Here is an 18,494-nt window from a genome sequence, read left to right on the forward strand (position 1 = left end):
TCTTGCTCATGTAAGTGTAACCCCTCTGTATGGTATTTTCACAATAAATAATCTTATTTAACAAATAAGAGCTTGCTGGACTACATAGCTAGACCTCTCATCCAAAGAAACATGGAAAAATCAAATTTTGGATTCTGTGAAGACATATGGGTGACAAACATATCTATTTTACCTACTAAAATAATAAACAAACTGAAAGTGTTTGAACACATGCTCAAACAGTGTTTAGTTGGAAATACACACTACAAATAGCATTAATAGCAAACACACATGGAGAAAAATACAAATTATTATAATCTGTGTAGGTTTTGCAGATGATTTCACTGACTATTGCTCAAGTGTGTCACATATTCCTGAACCATTTCTTCCACTAGATTCTCAAGGATACATTGCCACACATGCTATTTAGTATTGAAGTTCCTGAGATTAAAGTTTACTACTTAGCAAATGTATGTCAGAATTTTCCATTAGTGATATTTCCAATACCAAAACCATATATTCACTGTATGTTTATTTTCACAACAAGCTTCTATGTTATAATATCAGTGAATGCAAATATTCAAGCAGAGCAAGAAGAAAAAGGAAAACTGCAGGAACCACATCAAATGAGATTAAACCAGAGAAAGATAATAGAATCTGGAAACTCAAATTATTTTATGTTTAGCAACAATTTTCCTGTATAATGAATAACAAAAATGTCAATTCTAAGAGCCATGTCACCAAAAGAAAACTGATCAGTAAGAGAAGCTACTTCCCAGATAAAACATTTGAAGAAAAGAAAAATTAAGAGACAAGTGGAGGAAAGAGAAGCAGAGAGAATGAAAGAGAAAAAGAGACAGAGAAAAATAGACAACAAGAGAAGAGAGAAATAAAGCTAGTGAACTCACATGGTGGTGGCTCATGCATATAATCCTAGCTACTCAGGAGGCTGAGATCTGAGCATAGAAGTTCAAAGCCAGCCCAGGCAGGACCATCTGTGAGACTCTTATCTCCAATTAACCACTAGAAACCTGGAAGTGGCGATGTGGCACCACTGGTAGAGTACTAGCCTTGAGCTGCAGAGTTTAAGTATAGCGACTAGGCCCAGAGTTCCAGACCTACAACTGAAAAAAAAAAAAAAGAAGAAAGAAGGATGGTAAAGGGAAACAAAGGAGGAGGCAACAATGCATGATAAGAAATGTACTCACTATCTTGCCCATGTAATTGTAACCTCCCTTTATGGTATTTTCACAATAAATAAATGTAATACAAAAGAAAGAAAAAAAGCTAATAAACATGAAAAATAGAATGAATTGGGAAAATAGGAAAGAGAACTCCTATGAGAACACCATAGAGAAAAACAGAGATTTCTATAAATACCATCAAGCTCAGCCTAAGTTTCAAGTAAAACAAACACCACAAAGCAGTCCAAGAGTATTTACAGAGATTAATTGAAGTACTTATAGCTCACTCAGTCCTGTAGAATATTTGAAGTTATGTTTGGCCACACTATTTCAGCAAATCCAGTAAAATTTCATTAGGATAGTTTAATATTACATATGAGGATGTGATGTCTGAGCAGTTGCTAGCCATCCTTCACCTTCTATGAGAAGTCATCTCCTAGGTGTCACTAAATCACATAACTAGTGGGACAACTTTCTCTCACACTAGAAAAAGTAGAAACAAATTGAAGCAAATCTGCACTTAACTTAGAATGACAGATTTTATAATCTGCTAAATCTCCAAGCCATCTTCAGCTTTTATTTATTTATTTTTTTTGTCGGTCCTGGGCTTCAGCTCTGGGCTTTGGTTCTGTCCCTGTGCTCTTCAGCTCAAGGCGAGCGCTCTATAGCTTGAGCCACAGTACCACTTCTGGTTTTCTAGTGGTTTATTGGAGATAACAGTCTCACAGACTTTCCTGCCTGGGCTGGCTCTGAACCGTGATCCTCAGCTCCCAGCCTCCTGAGTAGCTAGGATTACAGGTGTGAGCCACTGGTGTCCAGCTACATCTTTAGCATTTTTAGAAACATGTTCCTGAAGCTGATTCTTTTTTCTTTTCTTTTCTTTTCTTCAATCTTGGACACCCTTAGATTCATAAAATGGAATGTCAAACAAAGTGAGAAATAAAAGAATCTCACTAGAGATCCTTTCATTCTTTCTTGCTGTTGACAATGAATAAAGATTCTGGAACCATGGCTAGGAGTGAAGGCAAATAAGGGAGTCAGAAAGAACCTGTGGGATTTTACCCTAGATGTTCCTGCTCAAAACATGATATGTGGGCTGGAAAAGCCTTCCTATGGGAGAAGAATCATTCCTGTCTTAAGAAGAGCATTAAAGTGTCCACTAAAGACATATGCACGGGGGCTGGGAAGGTGGTTCAGTGGTAGAGCACTTGCCTTGGATGCCTGAGGCCCTGGGTTTGATTCCTCAGCACCACATAAGCAAAAAGAAAAAAGCTGCAAGTGGCACTGTGGCTCAAGTAGTAGAGCGCTAGGCTTCAGCTGAAGAGCTAAGGTACAGGGCCCAGGCCCAGAGTTCAGGCCCCACCACCAGACCCCCGCACCTCCCAAAAAAACAGAAAATAAAACTAAAGTTCCTACAAAAGATTGTTGAAAAATTGAACCCAAAAAAGGAAAACATGCCACCTGTTCACTAAAAGTAATTACCACTGAAATACATCTGGGGATATATACTATTTTTCTATTAATGTAAAGGTATCTTAGGATTCCATTGATTATTTGTACTCTACCTCATTTATTTACATATTCAAACACATGTATGTTATGAACAGTATTTTCACACAAAGTTTTAGAGATAAAATATATACAACACATATTTTTTTGTTTTATAATATTTCAGTAATGGTTGTCATATGGCACATTATCCTTTATGCAAATAATTAGCATACCTTGTACAATGACTTGCAATTTGAGTTTGAACCTGCTTTGGCCAAAGGTACCTCAGTAATGATGATATAAACACAGATTGAGAAGTCCCTCACTTTCCTCAGTAGTCATGTTACGAATCATGTCCATTCTGCTGGAGATACAGGGCCTAATAAAGATGCAACATAAAATGCTGGTCAGAGGAGTGACAAAATCCCAGTCAACCATCCCCAGCCAAGGCACTAGTAAATTGAAGTCTTATGTGTTACTAAACAACATTAACAGAAAATACACCCCAAAATGTAGATCCATCAAAATTAAAACCAACAAATTATATCCCGATGTGCTTTTGCTTGTACTTATTGGTTGATTACACAGGATATTCTGTTATCGAGTAGTGATGTAGTTTTTACAATTATGTAGAATGGTAATTGTTAATATAAAATACATCACCTTTACAGTGACATATACAACAAGTGAAAATCTATTCTGTATACATCATTGAGGTTGTTTTTGCTCAGAAAGACACTATGAATCCTTTAAAAGCAATACTTGCACATTACTACTGGGTTTTTCTGTCACAAGAATGTTTTCTTATTTTGAAAAACTTAAAACAATTTATTATAGACTAAGTGTTCACATTCACAATACTTAAGATCAGGAGTGTTACAGATTTCAAGGGTGGGGCATTTTCTGTCTTTTGGGATTTGGACTGTCCTCATACACATTAGTGACTGAACATTCTGCCTTAAAATTTTCAAGTTTTCTATTTCATATTATTTCATTAGAATATAATCTGAATTTAAAAAGAGCATTGTAACTGGGCTATCATGTCTAATAGCTGCAATCTATGGTATTCAGAATGCTGAGATCTGAGGAAAGTTAGTATTATCCCAACCTTTAGTGCTCAGCTCCACCCAGACCTGAGCTCCTCCCAGACCTAGAGTTCCCTCCCTACAGCTGGCCACTCCCTCTGTCATCTCAGACACACCTGAGCATGTACTTAACTCACTTCCTGCCCCTCAGATTGTGTTGCAACCTGAAGAGGGACAAATGCTTCTGCTCCCTGTCCTGGGAAATATGGTCCTTCTAATAAACCTTATAATAATCTTTCTCCCGTGCCTGCTTGTGTTCCCCTGTGATGGACATGAAGAAACCCTACAAGGATCACTGATTTAAGCCAGGGTGATAAGAAAGTCTGAGAGTCTTATGTCCTATAAAATACCACAGTACTGGGAAGTGCAAATGCAGCGTAATAGGCAGAACATTATCATTGAACCAAATAATTTCAAGGTCAGTTTCCACACCTTGAGTTCAAGAATCAGGACAGGCAGACACATATCAAGGGCATTGTATTGTATTTAAATTTTAACATATTTTAACATTTGTTATATTTAACAATTATCATATTTTAACAATTGCTTTTGGTGTAGATGTAGAGGAAACTTCTCTCATTTTTTTTGTCTTTGTGGGGCCTGAACTCTGAGCCTGGGCACTGTCCCTCTGACCTTCAGCTCAAAGCTATCACTCTACTACTTGAGCCACAGTACACTGTTGGCTGTTTCTGGCTTTTTTGTTCTGAGCTCTCAAACCCAGGGCTTCATTCAAGCAAGTCAAGCACTTTACCACTGAACCAACTGCCCAGCCAGTCTCTCTCATTTTAAGTGATGTAAAATAGGCTAAATATATTAGTGGAGAAATTGTAATTTGTCAGAACAGACACATCAATTTGAGTATATCTGTGCCAGCAGCATTTTGAAAGTTTCAAAATCCATAGGAAATTCAGATAATAAAAAGAGGATCAGTATGGTTTATATAAGACATTTTTAAGGAATGTTTACCATTCATTGGCTTCAATTCACAAAAGGCAAGTTTATAAAATCACATGGGTGAGTACCAGAATCTCTAGGGTCAGGAGTATAAACACACAACTCCTGACTCTCCTTGTCTCGAAAATCAGAGGTTTGTAGCCACTTTCTGGCACCTGGAGGAACAATTGCTAATGGCAGCACAAACCCATGAGCCCTAAAATATCATCCACCCGAGACCAGGGAAAGATGGGAAGGGCAGAATCTGGCTAGGAGCCTCAGATTGCTTCAAGTTTCAGCTTCCAAGTTCCCCTGAAAAAGAGAAGCTGGGCTTCTACCTCTTGGCTCTGACTATGGAGTGCAAACCTGTACTTCAGAGCACTTCCAGCAGCAAGGCAAAAGAAAAGAAACCTGAATTTGCAAACTAAAAACACCAACGGTGGGCAACGTGGCATTGGCGCCTCTTCCCCCCCCCCCACTCCGATTACTCCTCCCCTCCCTCCCCCGCCCACACACAAGAAACTACAATTCCCAGAACGCGATGCACAATTCACCTAGAGGAAGTGGGCTTGTTACAGGGTTTTGACTGACAGAACCATTTGATCCTAAGTGTGCAAGGATGCATGGGAACCTTTCTCTCCCAGCTGCGGGAACTTAGGTGAGTTTCTTCTTGAAAATTCAGTTTACCAACATAAATATTATGAGACCAATTAAAAAAACAAATGTATTAGGAGCATTGTATATTTTGGTTTTTTAATTCTTAGTTCATTTAGTATAATTGAGGTTATGAAACTACGTAGTTTATATTTTTGTTTTTGTTCAAACAGTATATTCTGCTGAATGTAAATTATGTCTCTGTTTTTCCTTAAAGTTTTGAATATCTCTACTCTTACTTTTCAAAGATATTTTTACCTGGGTGCCAATGGCTCATGCCTGTAATCCTAGGTACTCAGGAAGCTGCGATATGAGGATCCCAGTTCAAAGCCAACCTGGGCAGGAAAGTTCATAAATCCTATCTCCAACTAACTACCAAAAAAATGGAAGTGGCTTTGTGGCTTAAGTGATAGAGAGCTCACTTTGAGCTGAAAAACGCAGGGACAGTGCTCAGGCTGGGATCAAGCCACAAGATCCACCAAAAAAAAAAAAATACTTAGAGACAGTAAACTGATTAATTCTGGCATCATCTTGCCCTGCTCTAACATATATACTGGAATAAAATAACAGAATTTACAGACAGATATACTTCATAATCTTTGAATTAAATTGATTTGTCAAATTCTACTCATTACTTTCCCAGAAACTCCCAAATTCCATCTATGAAATTTTACGGAGTTTTTGGTTATTTGTGTCTGAAATTTGCCTTTCCTTATAAAGTTTATCCCTCATTTTGTTGTTGGTCCTGTGGCTTGAACTCAGAGCTTGGGCACTGTCTGTGAGCATTTGCTGTGCTGTACTTGCCTTTCTTTTATTAATTGATTCAGGGGATTAGTGAAAATTTTCCTCTCAGGGGTTTCTTAGAAAATGGTACTTCTCCTCCAAGACTCTTCAAAAAAATGGTTGTCTAGGTAGATCAGGATGAATGTGGGAGGAGGTAGAGTTCAGGGCAGGTCTATGTTTATGTGAAGCTTGATTACTTGCTCCAAACCAGTCTGTTTTTACTTTTCTGTTTTGCATATCCTATTTTGTTTTGATTTTCTACCTCTTCTCTGAACCTAGAAGCTCCTGTCAGCATGTCTAGGCCACATATCTAGGGGTCTTCAGACTTGTCTTCCCAGACTGTATCCATTACACTATGGAATAAATCTTTTGCCTCCCTCCCTCATATCAGACATTCTAAGCTTGTCTCTTAAGGGGTTGTTGTGATTGTTGATGATCCTTTCCACATATCATGATTTGGAAGGATTGTGTAGGAAATTTTCATGCCTGATATTCATTCCTCCAGTGTATGGGTTTTCCATCCCTCTTTTAGTGGACCTGAGCTTTTCCTCATGAAAATGGAGATTGTGAGGCACTTTTGGATGAATAGACGGCAACATTGGAGCACCTATAAAATATGAAGTAAAAATAATGCTTTCTTTCTGTAAAAGTTAAAAGTAAGTTACTGAGAAGCAAGACATAAGGATCAGGTAAAAATGGGTGCTTCCTGGACTAGCTGTGTCCCATAGTTGTCATTGTTCTTGGTTACATTTTTGAAACATTTATTTCTAAGTATTATGTTTATTATACTAGTTTAAATAGAATTTACTTCGTACATTATTTTTGAATTGTTCTTGGTTGAAATAGAATGAGGAAGGATGCATATGGTCTGCACTTGTTGGCACAGTGAGTCCTTCAAAAATGTGATGCAAGCACTGGACAGATCTAGAAAGTGCCTATAGCTAAGGTTATTGCTGGAATAAAGAGAGATTCATCATTGGCCTTCTCTCAGTCTGTTCCATTATCATCCCATTGTCCTTCCAGAGCACTGTTGGTGTTGTGGCTGTCCTGAAACAGTGGTAGAGTGCTTACTTAACCTGCATGAAGCCCTGGTTCAGGTCCTCAGTACCACATACATAGAAAAAGCCAAATGTGAAATTGTTGCTCCAGTACTAGGGTGCTAGTTTTGAGCAAAACTTTAGGGACAGTGTCCAGGCACTGAGTTCAAGCCCCAAGGCTGGGACATAAAAGAAAAGAAATGCAAGCTAGGTGCTGGTACCTCATGTCTTTAATCCTAGCTCTTCAAAAGGCTGAAACCTGAGGATTGCATCCAAAGTCAGCCAGGGCAGCAATGTCTGTGATACACTTATCTCCAATAAAAACCAGAAAACCAGAATTGGTGCTTTAGCTCACAATGAAGAGCACTTGACTTGAGCTGAGGGGCTAAGGGATTGTTCCTAGGCTCACAGTTTAAGTGGTATGACCCAAAACAAAACAAAACAAAAGGATAAAAGAATAAAGAAATTCATCACAAAGGTATGCTTGAACAATGAAAACCATATTTCAGGGATGGGAAGGTGGTTCAGTGGTAGAGTGCTTGCCTTGCATGCATGCATGAGGCCCTGTGTTCCATTCTTCAGCACCACATAAGCAGAATAAGCCAGAAGTGGCACTGTGGCTTAAGTGGTAGAGCACTAGCCTTGAGCTGAAGAGCCGAGGAACAGTACCTAGGCCCAGACTTCAGGCCCCATGACTAACAGAAAAAGAAAAGAAAAGAAAAGAAAAGAAAACTACATTTCATAGGTACTCTTGGAAGCACCCCAGATTTATCTCTTTGTCTCACAGGAATTTAGTTTTAGGGAGGAATTTTTTTTTTTTTTTTTTGGTTGTGGGGCTTGAACTCTGGGCCTGAGCACTTGTCCCTCAGCTCTTCAGCTCAAGGCGAGCACTCTACCACTTGAGCCACAGTGCCACTTCCCAGGAATTTAGTTTTAAAGAATGAAATTATTTTTTCTTTATATTGTTAGAGGTGCTTTTAAGTTGAAGTCTATACATTCAAATATGCTCTTTGATTCCCATTTTCATGAGGAATAGTTCTGGTCCACAATAGAGACATGGAGAACCCATACACTAAAATCAAACGTGAAAGTTTCCAATCCAGTCTTTCCCAATTATTTTTTATGGAAGGGATTACAAAAAATCACAATAAACATGTAAGAGACAAGGGTAGGTTCTTTGATAAGAGAGAGGGAGACTGTTGTATACCCTGGGGTGCCTGCCAGGAAAAGACAAAATGTGAGCAAAGGCTTCAGGGCCATTGACTCCCACCCTCAGGGCTGCAAGTACTTGCCCTTTATTGGTTTGAGGAAGTGGGTGTTCTAGCTTTTTGTCCTGGGGCTTTAACTGACAGGAGGCTTGGGTGGAAAAGATGTATTGAAATAGAATGAGGAAAGATGTGTGCTCTTTGCACTTTTGGGCACAGTGGGTCTAGACCAATATTACTCAAGCATTTGAGAAATATAGCAGAACTGTGTCATCAGCCATGTCTCTGTCTCCTTAATTATCATCCCATTGGCTCTCAGAGCTTTGCTTGTGCTCTGATGGCATTGGGGCAGGAGACAAAAGATTTATTCCACAGTTTAGTGGATAAGGTCTGAGAAGACAAGTCTGAGGTCCCTTAGATATGTAGCCTAAAGCTACTGAGAAGAACTGTTAGGATCAGAGAAGAGGTAAGAATTATAAAGAGATTTTCACATGCAAAATGAAAAGACAAAAGCAGACTGGTTTGCAAGTGATTAAGCTTCACATCAACATAGCCTGGCCTAAACTTCACTCTTCTATCCCTCCTGCATTCATTCCTGACGCCCTAAACCACTATCTCTTTGAAGGGAAATAGAGGTGATGTGCCATGTTCATAAGAATCCCTGTGAGGAAACTTTTCACTAGTTACTTCAACAAAGTTTTAAAGGAAATGCACATAGAGTACAGCAAATGCTCACAGACAGTGCCCAAGCTCTGAGTTCAAGCCATAGGACCAACAACAAAACAAAACATAAAATCCTTAAATGAAATGCAAAATTTAGAAAAAAACAAAAACTCTTTTGATTTAATAGATATAATTGGGAAGTTTCTGGAAAATTAATTGATAGATTTTGTGAAATCCAAATCACCAGAAGTATTATACTGCATATTTACCTCACAATCTCACTATTTTATGCCAGTGTTTTCATTACAGCAATGGGAAATGACACAGGTATAAGTTTAGTGGTTGGGAATATTTTGCTTTGTTTTGTTTTGTTTTTTTGTCGGTTGTGGGGCTTGAACTCTGGGCCTGGGTGCTTGTCCCTCAGCTCTTCAGCTCAACGTGAGCGCTCTCCCACTTGAGCTACAGCACCACTTCCGGTTTTCTAGTGGCTTATTGGAGATAGGAGTCTCATGGTCTCTCCTGCCCAGGCTGGCTTTGAACCGTGAGCCACCGGTGCCTGGCAACATCTTTGTAAAGTAAGAGGGGATATATTAAAAAAAAATTAAGACAAAACAGAGATATAATTTACATTCAGCAGAAGGCAGGCATTGAATAAACAGAAAAGTATAAGCAACGCAGTCTCATAACCTCAAGTTCATTATTAGAACTAAGAATCAAAAATCCAATGTATCCAGTTCTCTCCATATATATCCATTTTCTGGTTGGTCTTATGTATTTCAAGAGGAAACAGTGGTTTTCAAGAAGAAACTGAGCTTAACTTCCACAGAAGGCAGAGAAAAGTCCCAATGCACAAGATCACACTTGTTCCCAGGTATGTAGTAGGGTGGCACCGAGCATTGTGGGAATTGTAGTCTCCATGGAGGATATTTTCTTTGAAAGTCCTGGGTTGTTTTTGTTTTTTGGAGGGTGGAGGTGGGGCAGAAGATGCTTTTGCGCATGCGTCTCCCCGCCCACCACCTGCGTTTTAAGTCTGCCTCTTCCGGATTCTATTCCTTTGCCTTGCTGCTGGAAGTGCCCTGAAGTACAGTTTGGCCTTCCATAGGTGGGAGCCAGGAGCCCTGCGCCCAGCTCTCTTGAGTTTTTAATCTCCTGGCTTGAGTTCACACGTGTTTGTATTCGACACTGTTTCTAGAGACAGTTGTACATGGGATATTGGAGTAGTGAGTGCTGGTCCTGTATTTTTAGGAATGGAGCCTAGCAATGTTTGAAGCAGAGCACCCTATGAATAGGAATCTCCATCCTAAATGGACAGACCTTGTCAATTCTGAGAAGCCCAAAAGGGAAGAAGCAGAAAAGCACAGGAAGGAGAAGATGTTGCTAGCTTCCTTTGCCTTATGCAAAAATTGTTGCTACTTCCCTGAGCTCCAGATTAAGGTGGTACTCTTTCCTACACCACTCTCAATTACTTTGTGTTGTTTGAAGATTTGAACTAATTTCCAGGAATTGTGATGCGCTGTATTGAGGAATAAGCCAGAGCATAGTTATGAGAGGGTACCTGAGGCTGTGGTTTGGGATGGTGAGGTAATTGTTATGACTGAAAGTATCTATTCATGTTGTAATCCCTAATCCTCTTCTTGCTAATTTACTCAGCCTGTTACCACTATGATTTTTAGTATGTAATCATGTAAACTTATGTTAAATGTCCCATGTAAGGATTTGCTAATGCTAGCTCTTATTGTTTGGTTGTGCCTGGTAGTGCAGAAAGGGTTGGTCAGGGACATTTGGCCTTAAAAGAAAAATCACAGAAGAAAATGTGAGGTAATATGTCTTACTCAAGGTTGTATGCTTTGTAAGTGTTTCTTATCTTCAGGTGTGTCACTCCTATATGGAGTATTTTATGTTGTATCTTTAGGATGGCCAAGGTTCTTCCCAAGACTGTTTAGGGAAATGAACATTAGGGACTTCTCAAACCTGGGTTTACCTCATCTTTACTCATGTTCCTTTGGCCAAAGCATGTGAAATGGCAAATTGCAAATCATTGCATAGGTGTGCTATGGGTACAGTGAAATGTGCCACTTGACAATCATTATTGAAATATTATAACACAAGAAATATATTCTGTATACATTTTTTCTCTAACTTTTGTGAAAACTACTGAGTTCCATCACACATGCTTTCCCAGGTGTTTAAATATGTAAATGAATGAGGTAGAACACTGATTCCAATGGATTCCTAGGATACCTTTGTATTAAAAAAATCAGTTCCTACATCCCCAAGTATATTCAGTAATAAATACTTTTAGTGGAAATGTGATATGATTTTGATTTCAATTATTCAATAGTTTTTGGGAACATTCAATTTTTCGAATTTAATGTGTACATAAACATAGAAATTAGTTGGTTTAATAATAGCTATCTACCAGGAAATGGACTGGATTTCTGTTTATTGGACACTTTAATTCTCTGTCTGAGACATTAAAGATTCTTCTCTTATAAGACAGCTTTATGGTTTTGCTGCCCATGTTTCATGTTTGCAAGAGAAAATTCTGGACCCAAAATCTCACAGATTCATTTCTGAATACGTCATTTGCCTTATATCCCAGTCATGCTTCCAGAGTCTTCTGTTCATTGTCAGCAGCAAGACAGAATGAATGGATCTCTGGTGAGTGTTTTTTTATTTCTCATTTGTTTTTCATTCCATTATATGAACCTAAAGATGTCTAAGAATTAAAAACAATACCAACCACACAGATTCAGCCTCAGGAACATATTCATAAATCAGATAAAGATGGCTTATAGATTAGGAGATAAAGATTACTTGTAGGTTTAGCAGATTAAATAGTTATATTCTTTCTAAGTTGATTTCAGATTGGCTTCAGAATGTCTAGGTTCATCTTGTCATAACATGTAGTCATACCTGTTACGTGATATAGTGACATAGAGCAGGTTACATCTCATGGAAGGTGAAGGGTAGATTGCAACGAGATCTCATCCTTATGATTAACATTAAACTATCTCAATGAAACATTCCTCGAATTGCTGAAATAGTGTGGTCATATGCACCTTCGTGTGTTCTTAAGGAATGATTAACCTATATGTACTTAAATTACTCTCCATATATACTTGTTGGACTACTTCATGGTCTTGGTCTTACTTGAAGCTTAGGCTATATTTGTTCCTAAACATTATGGTCTTTTTACAAAATCTTGTTGTCTTCTAAAGTATTCTCACAAGATTTCTTTCTTCTACAATATCTCTCTACTTTTGATTTTGTACTCACTTGTATTGGTTATTTTTCTCTTTCTCTCTCTTTGTATCTATCTTTTATCATTTTTTCTTACTTTTCTCATTCTCTCTTTCCTCCATATGTCTCTCAGTTTTTTCTTTTCTTCAATGATCTATCTAGGAACTAGTTTTTCTTAGTGATTAGTTTTACTTTGCTGACATGGCTCTTAGGATTGACATTTTTCTTACCCAAAGTATAGGAAAATTGTTTCCTAGAGAGTTCTACAGGATTCCAGAAACAAGGAAAATTAGAGAAACACAAAAACATAAACAGATAGACTTAGGGGAAACCAGGGTTCTGAAGGCTCTCTGGCACTTGGTCTCTGTTTGCCAGCAAGCTAGCATAGTACCTTGAGTTCATACAGGGAAGATTACCATTGATAACATGCAAAATTGAAATATCTATATTAATATTACAATCAGAGCCACAACAGTTTTTGAGGGGTGCACGTTTCCTTATTCTCCTGAGACAGAAGACTGCTACCCAGAGAAAATGCAGACATGAAATTCACCTTATCTAGCCTTCAAGGTGAACAGCAGCTCAGTTTCAGATGCTATCTTTCCAACAGTAAGGAAAAGGCCTGCACTCCAGTCTCTTACCCCTCTCCAGAATTCTCTTTTAAGCCTTCTGCAGCCAGCTCTCAGTGCTCTCAATGCTGTCAGGCTGGAATTCCAACCTCTCAAACCTTTTCCCCTTCAGCTCAACTTCAGAGTTCCTTACAGAAAAATACGTCCTTCTCCTAGTTGATAAACTACAAGAAAATTTGATTTCACCTCATTCTGTTATCTTTGGTCTAACTTAATTTGTTGTGGTACTGTTTTGTTTTTCCATACCACAACTTTTAAATATTTTCATTCACTGCCAGTATAAGTATTTATCATTTTTGTCATCTTGAGTGTTCCTTGAGCCTGTATAAATTTGCCTCCACCTTCTGTGAAGGCCTATTAAAATGAAAATCTTGTCAGGGAACATTTTATTCCCCTCCTACCTATATTTTGTATTGTAGAATGTAAGCAAAGTTTACAAAAGTTCATGGTAGCAGTTCTTTTTTACATAGGAACAAAGTATCAGGGTATCTATGACCACATTTCACTACTTAGTATTTAAACCAAACATGGTTAACCTAGGATGTTTTTATGTGATAACTAAATCAAATCTTATAAGGGCCCAATAAATCATTAGCTACTTTCTGGAGTACCGTTACTGTTTTCTAACATTCATGTGGACACTGCTTCTCATCAATCTAGTAATGTTATATGTTTTGTATCCGTTGTGATATCCTGAATGTGTTATGCTTGCTTATGAGAGTACTTGTTAATAGAAGGTCTAAATAGGATTTATGGTGAAGCAGTAAATGTAAATGTAGAAAAAATATTTGTTTAATTCATTGTTACCCTGATATGTAGTAAAATTTTATCAAACATGATATTATAAATTTTTTAAATACATTTTTATTGTGAAAATACTGTACAGAGGGATTACAATTACATGGGTAACATAACGAGTACATTTCTTATCAAGCATTGTAGCCTCCTGCTTTGTTTCTACTTCAGATACTTTCGTATCCTCCCCCCCACCCCTCCGCCCCGGTCCTCCCCACCAAAGTTGTAAAGTTCATTTTTCAGCATACTGAGTTGTACAGATAACATAATTTTTTAGACACCACCTTAGACTTAATGTTGTCATGGGGGCCTGAACTCTGGGCCTTGGCACTGTCCCTCAGCTTTTCAGCTCAAGGCTAGCACTCTACCACTTGAGTCTTGGCCCCACTGCTGGGTTTTTCTGCTTATGTGGTGATGAGGAATCAAACCCAGGGCCTCATGCATGCAAGGCAAGCACTCTACCACTGAGCCACCTTCCCAGCCCCTATCCTTAGAATTTATATCTATTGCTACCAGCAGAAATTTGTTTGTATGCATTAGGGAATCTGTAACTTTTTATTGGTCTTTTGGCTTGAATTCTGGGCCTAGTTGTTGTCCCTCAGCTCTTCACATCAAGGTAAGTGCTCTACCACTTAAGTCATAGTGCTACTTTCAGTTTTCTGGTTGTTTATTGGAGATAAGTGTCTCATGGACTTTCCTGCCTGGGCCGGCTTTGAACTTTGATCCTCAGACCTCAGCCTCCTCAATAGCTAGGATTACAGGCATAAGCCACCAGCGCCCTGCAAATCTGTGTATTTTAATGGCCAGCTTTATGTATTGTCAAATATTTCTAATTTGCTATTTAATTTTCCCAATGAATAGATAACACAGCAAGCTGCAAACATTTTATGTAAGACAAAAGCATACCTGTAGTATAATGAGTTTCAGATTGGAATTCTCATGACCAAGGTCTAATTTCCTGATGGAAATGTGCCATTACAGAAACTGATGTCATTTGATGATGTGGCTGTGTACTTCACCTGGAAGGAGTGGCAGGATCTGGATCCTGATCAGAGGACCCTTCATAGAGATGTAATGCTGGAGACCTATAGCAACCTCATGTCCTTGGGTGAGCAAAGGTCACTTTTATTTGGAAGATCAAGTGTTTTCATTTTAGTAGACATTTGACTGTTTATGTTAGTTAGGTATAAGATTCCAGTCCATTCTCAGGTAAAGAACTGCTAGTATAAAAGCCAGCCAAATTCAGGTCTGGGATCTTGGTGTTGTTTGCCTTTCATGCTACTGCATGAGCCATTTGGCTTTTATTATGGGGTATATTCTGGGTTTCTGTGCCCAGGTTGGTTTCAAGCCTGCCTCTTCTGATCTCACCTCCTAAATGTAGGGTTATTGGTGTAAAGTTTTGGACCATTAAATTTTCTAAAAAAAAAGGATTCCACTCCATGGGACATGTCATTTCTTTTGAAAGGAAACTTCAACTGCATTGTATGTAACTCAAGAGCTAATTTTATTCTCATTCTTTTTTGTTGTTGTTATTTGGTCCCATCATAGGGCCTGAACTCTGGGCCTGGGCACTGTCCCTCAGCTCTTCAGCTCAAGGCTAGTGCTCTACCACTTGAGCCACAGCGCCACTTCTGGCTTTTTTTTGCTTATGTGGTGCTGAGAAATCAGACCCAGGACCTCAGGAATGCAAGGTGAGTGCTCTACCACTGAGCCACCTTCCCAGTCGTTTATTCTCATTCTTTAAGAAGACAAATCAGTAGTTGGACAAAAGTTCTAAACTATGATCCACTAACAGGAAACTGACTTCCAAGACTTGGGGCCATTATTATAGGTGGATCTACAGTCTAGATAGAATATACATTACTACTCTCAGTATGATCTGGAAATCAGTAATGGAAAGTGTGAAAGTGTATATTTGTAAGCCAAACCTGACATAGGTTACATTGCTTCAAGCTTGGAATCCTAGATACCTTGGAGGCTGAAATCTGAAGATTTTGATTTGAAGCCAGCAACTGTAGAAAAATGAACATGAGACTCTTATCTCTAACCATTCAAAAACTAGAAATGTAGCTAAGACACAAACTAGTAGAATGCTAGATTTGAGCAAAATAGCTGAGTTCAAGCCACACATTGGCAAAAAAAAAAAAAAAAAAACCCAAAGCTGGGGGAAAGTCCACCATGGAGCTGTTAAGAATTGAGAAACCATCAGTTGGTAAGGTGGCTCAGTGGTAGAGCGCTTGCCTTGCATGCTTGTGGCCCTGTGTTCAATTCCTCAGCACCAAAAAAGCAGAAAAAAAAAAGCCAGAATTGGCATTCTGGCTCATGTGTTAGAGTGCTAGCCTTGAGCTTAGGAGGTGAGAGACAGTTCCCAGGTTCAGAGTTCAGGCCCCACAACAGAACCCACCACCCAAAAAATAAAACAATTGAGAAACCAGATTTAGGAGCAACCTTGTGAACAGGATGTCTGTGACCTTACATTAATGATGACCCAGCAAGAGCAATAGTTCTCCACTATTTCATATTCACAGGGCACTGTCTTCCTAAACCTAAATTGATTGTGAAGCTGGAACAAGGTGCAGAACCATGGATAAGAGATGGCTCAGAAGAGAATTTCACAGGTAAGTTAAAGCATCTTGAATGGTGATGATGGGTCCAGAGCCCAGTTTGTCTGTTTGCCTTGAGCTGTACAGAGCAATAGTATTCTTAGTGCCCCTGAGTCATGTGTGGCAGAGAACTAGGTGATCCTTTGTCTCAAGGAATTGTCAATCCAGAATTCTCATAGAGACAAACTGAATTTGGTATAACAGTTTAGTAATTGTTAGCAATTCTCTTTGTTTGTAGAGAAGTCATTCTTAAAGAGAAAAAGACAATAAGAAATGTAGAAAGAAAATCTCATTTTCTATTAAACTAGTATTATGCAGGTAGGAAGAAAATAGAAGTATGCTAGGGCTGCTATCCTCTGATTGGGACAATTTCTTATCAGTGGTGCTGGGCTTAGAGGGAGATTCAGAATGGAAGCATTAAGAGTACGTAGATGAATAATATGAGTCAATATTTCCTGGAGAAAAATATAAAAATCTGAAATACAGAAAAATGCTATTTTGCATTGTAAAATGTCAGTACTACTTTCTTAATTACTACATTGCAGAGAAATGTATATATTCTGCATAAAGCAATGCTTTCGTATTTGAAAATCTTGCAACGAAATGTGAGGAAATATCTTTACATTAAGGAATCTATGGATCTCATTTATGTTTTTGTCTATTTATCTATTATTCATTTTAGATGTCCCAGAAATGGAGGATGTGATTAGCACCTGTCAGGAAAGTCAAAATGAGTATCTATCTGAAGTAGCAGTCCTGACTAGTAACCCAGGGGAGGAAAAAGTGACACTTATAAGAAGTTTTCATTTGAGCTCCATACAGAAGTCAGAACTGATTAAGTATAATGGGAACTCCATAGGGATGAGGATAGGAAAGGTCACTGGCTGTCAGAACATGGGTGTTTTCAGTGAACCTGGTAAGATGTGTGCTGCATATACTCCTCATGTGTCTTCTGTAGTTGAAGAATGTAAAGAGAGTGAACAGGCTTTCACTGAGAAGACACACGCTGTTGTCCCTCAGAGAACACACACAGGAGAGAAACCTAATGACTGTAACATGTGTCAAAAGACTTTCACCCAGAAATCAAAGCTTACTGGCCACCAGAGAACACACCCAAAAGAGAAACCTTTTGAATGTAACATTTGTGGAAAGTCTTTCTCCTGCAAGTCATATCTTACTAGCCACCACAGAACACACACAGGAGAGAAACCTTATGAATGTAACATGTGTGGAAAGTCTTTTGCCAAGAAGGTACACCTTACTGTCCACCTGAGAACACATACTAGAGAGAAACCTTATGAATGTAATGAGTGTCGAAAGTCTTTCACCCAATCAAACCTTACTGTCCACCAGAGAACACACACAAAGGAGAAACATTTTGAATGTAACATGTGTGGAAAGTCTTACACCAAGAAGTACTATCTTACTGGCCACCAGAGAACACACATAGGAGAGAAACTTTATGAATGTAACATGTGTGGAAAGTCTTTCACCTGGAAGTCAAACCTCACTGTCCATCAGAAAACACACAGGAAAGAAACCTTATGAATGTCATATGTGTGGAAAGATTTTCAGCCAGAAGCTACACCTTGCTGTCCACCAGAGAGCACACACAGGAGAGAAATTTTATGATTGTAACCTATGTGGAAAGTCTTTCACCCAGAACATATACTTTTCTTTCCATCAGAAAAAACCCACCAGAGAGAAATGTTATGTAGGTAGCAGGTATAGAAATTCTTTCACCTAGAAGGCACACCTTAATATCCATCACAGAACACAAGGAGAGAAACCTTATGAATGCAACCAGTGTTCCAGTGTTGAAAGACCTGGAGGTCCCAGGTTAATACACATAAGTTGATTCACACAAATGACATAACTTAGGATTGTACCAAATGGGAAAGTCTTTGATCTGTAAGAAAATTGAAATTGCAATAAAGAACCAATACAGGATAGAGACCTTATGATATAGCAGATGTGGAGTCCTCGAACTACAAGACACATAGCTCAGGGTTCATCACAGAACACACAAAACACAGACACACAGACACACACACACCCTCACACAGAAAGAGGAGGGAAATTTTTATGTAGGAAAAATAAATGGAAAGGTTTTCAAGAAAAGTCCTAACTCACTTTGCATCAGGAAACAGACACAGGTGAGAAAATACAAATGTAAAGAATGTGGAAAGTTCTTTATGAAGTATTCATGG

General features: G+C 38.6%; 1 protein-coding gene across 1 annotated transcript in view; it reads left to right on the forward strand.

The window, feature by feature from the left end:
• Window positions 1–17,832, forward strand: part of LOC138811665 (zinc finger protein 420-like) — a 99,605-nt gene extending 81,773 nt beyond the window's left edge. The window contains 1 exon segment of the mRNA XM_069999367.1: window positions 17,353–17,832. Coding sequence (XP_069855468.1) covers window positions 17,353–17,832 — 480 coding nt within the window.
• Window positions 17,833–18,494: the final 662 nt, after the last annotated feature.

The sequence above is a fragment of the Dipodomys merriami genome, unplaced genomic scaffold, assembly GCF_024711535.1.
Source record: "Dipodomys merriami isolate MVZ:Mamm:240054 unplaced genomic scaffold, mDipMer1.0.p SCAF_547, whole genome shotgun sequence".
NCBI lineage: Eukaryota > Metazoa > Chordata > Mammalia > Rodentia > Heteromyidae > Dipodomys > Dipodomys merriami.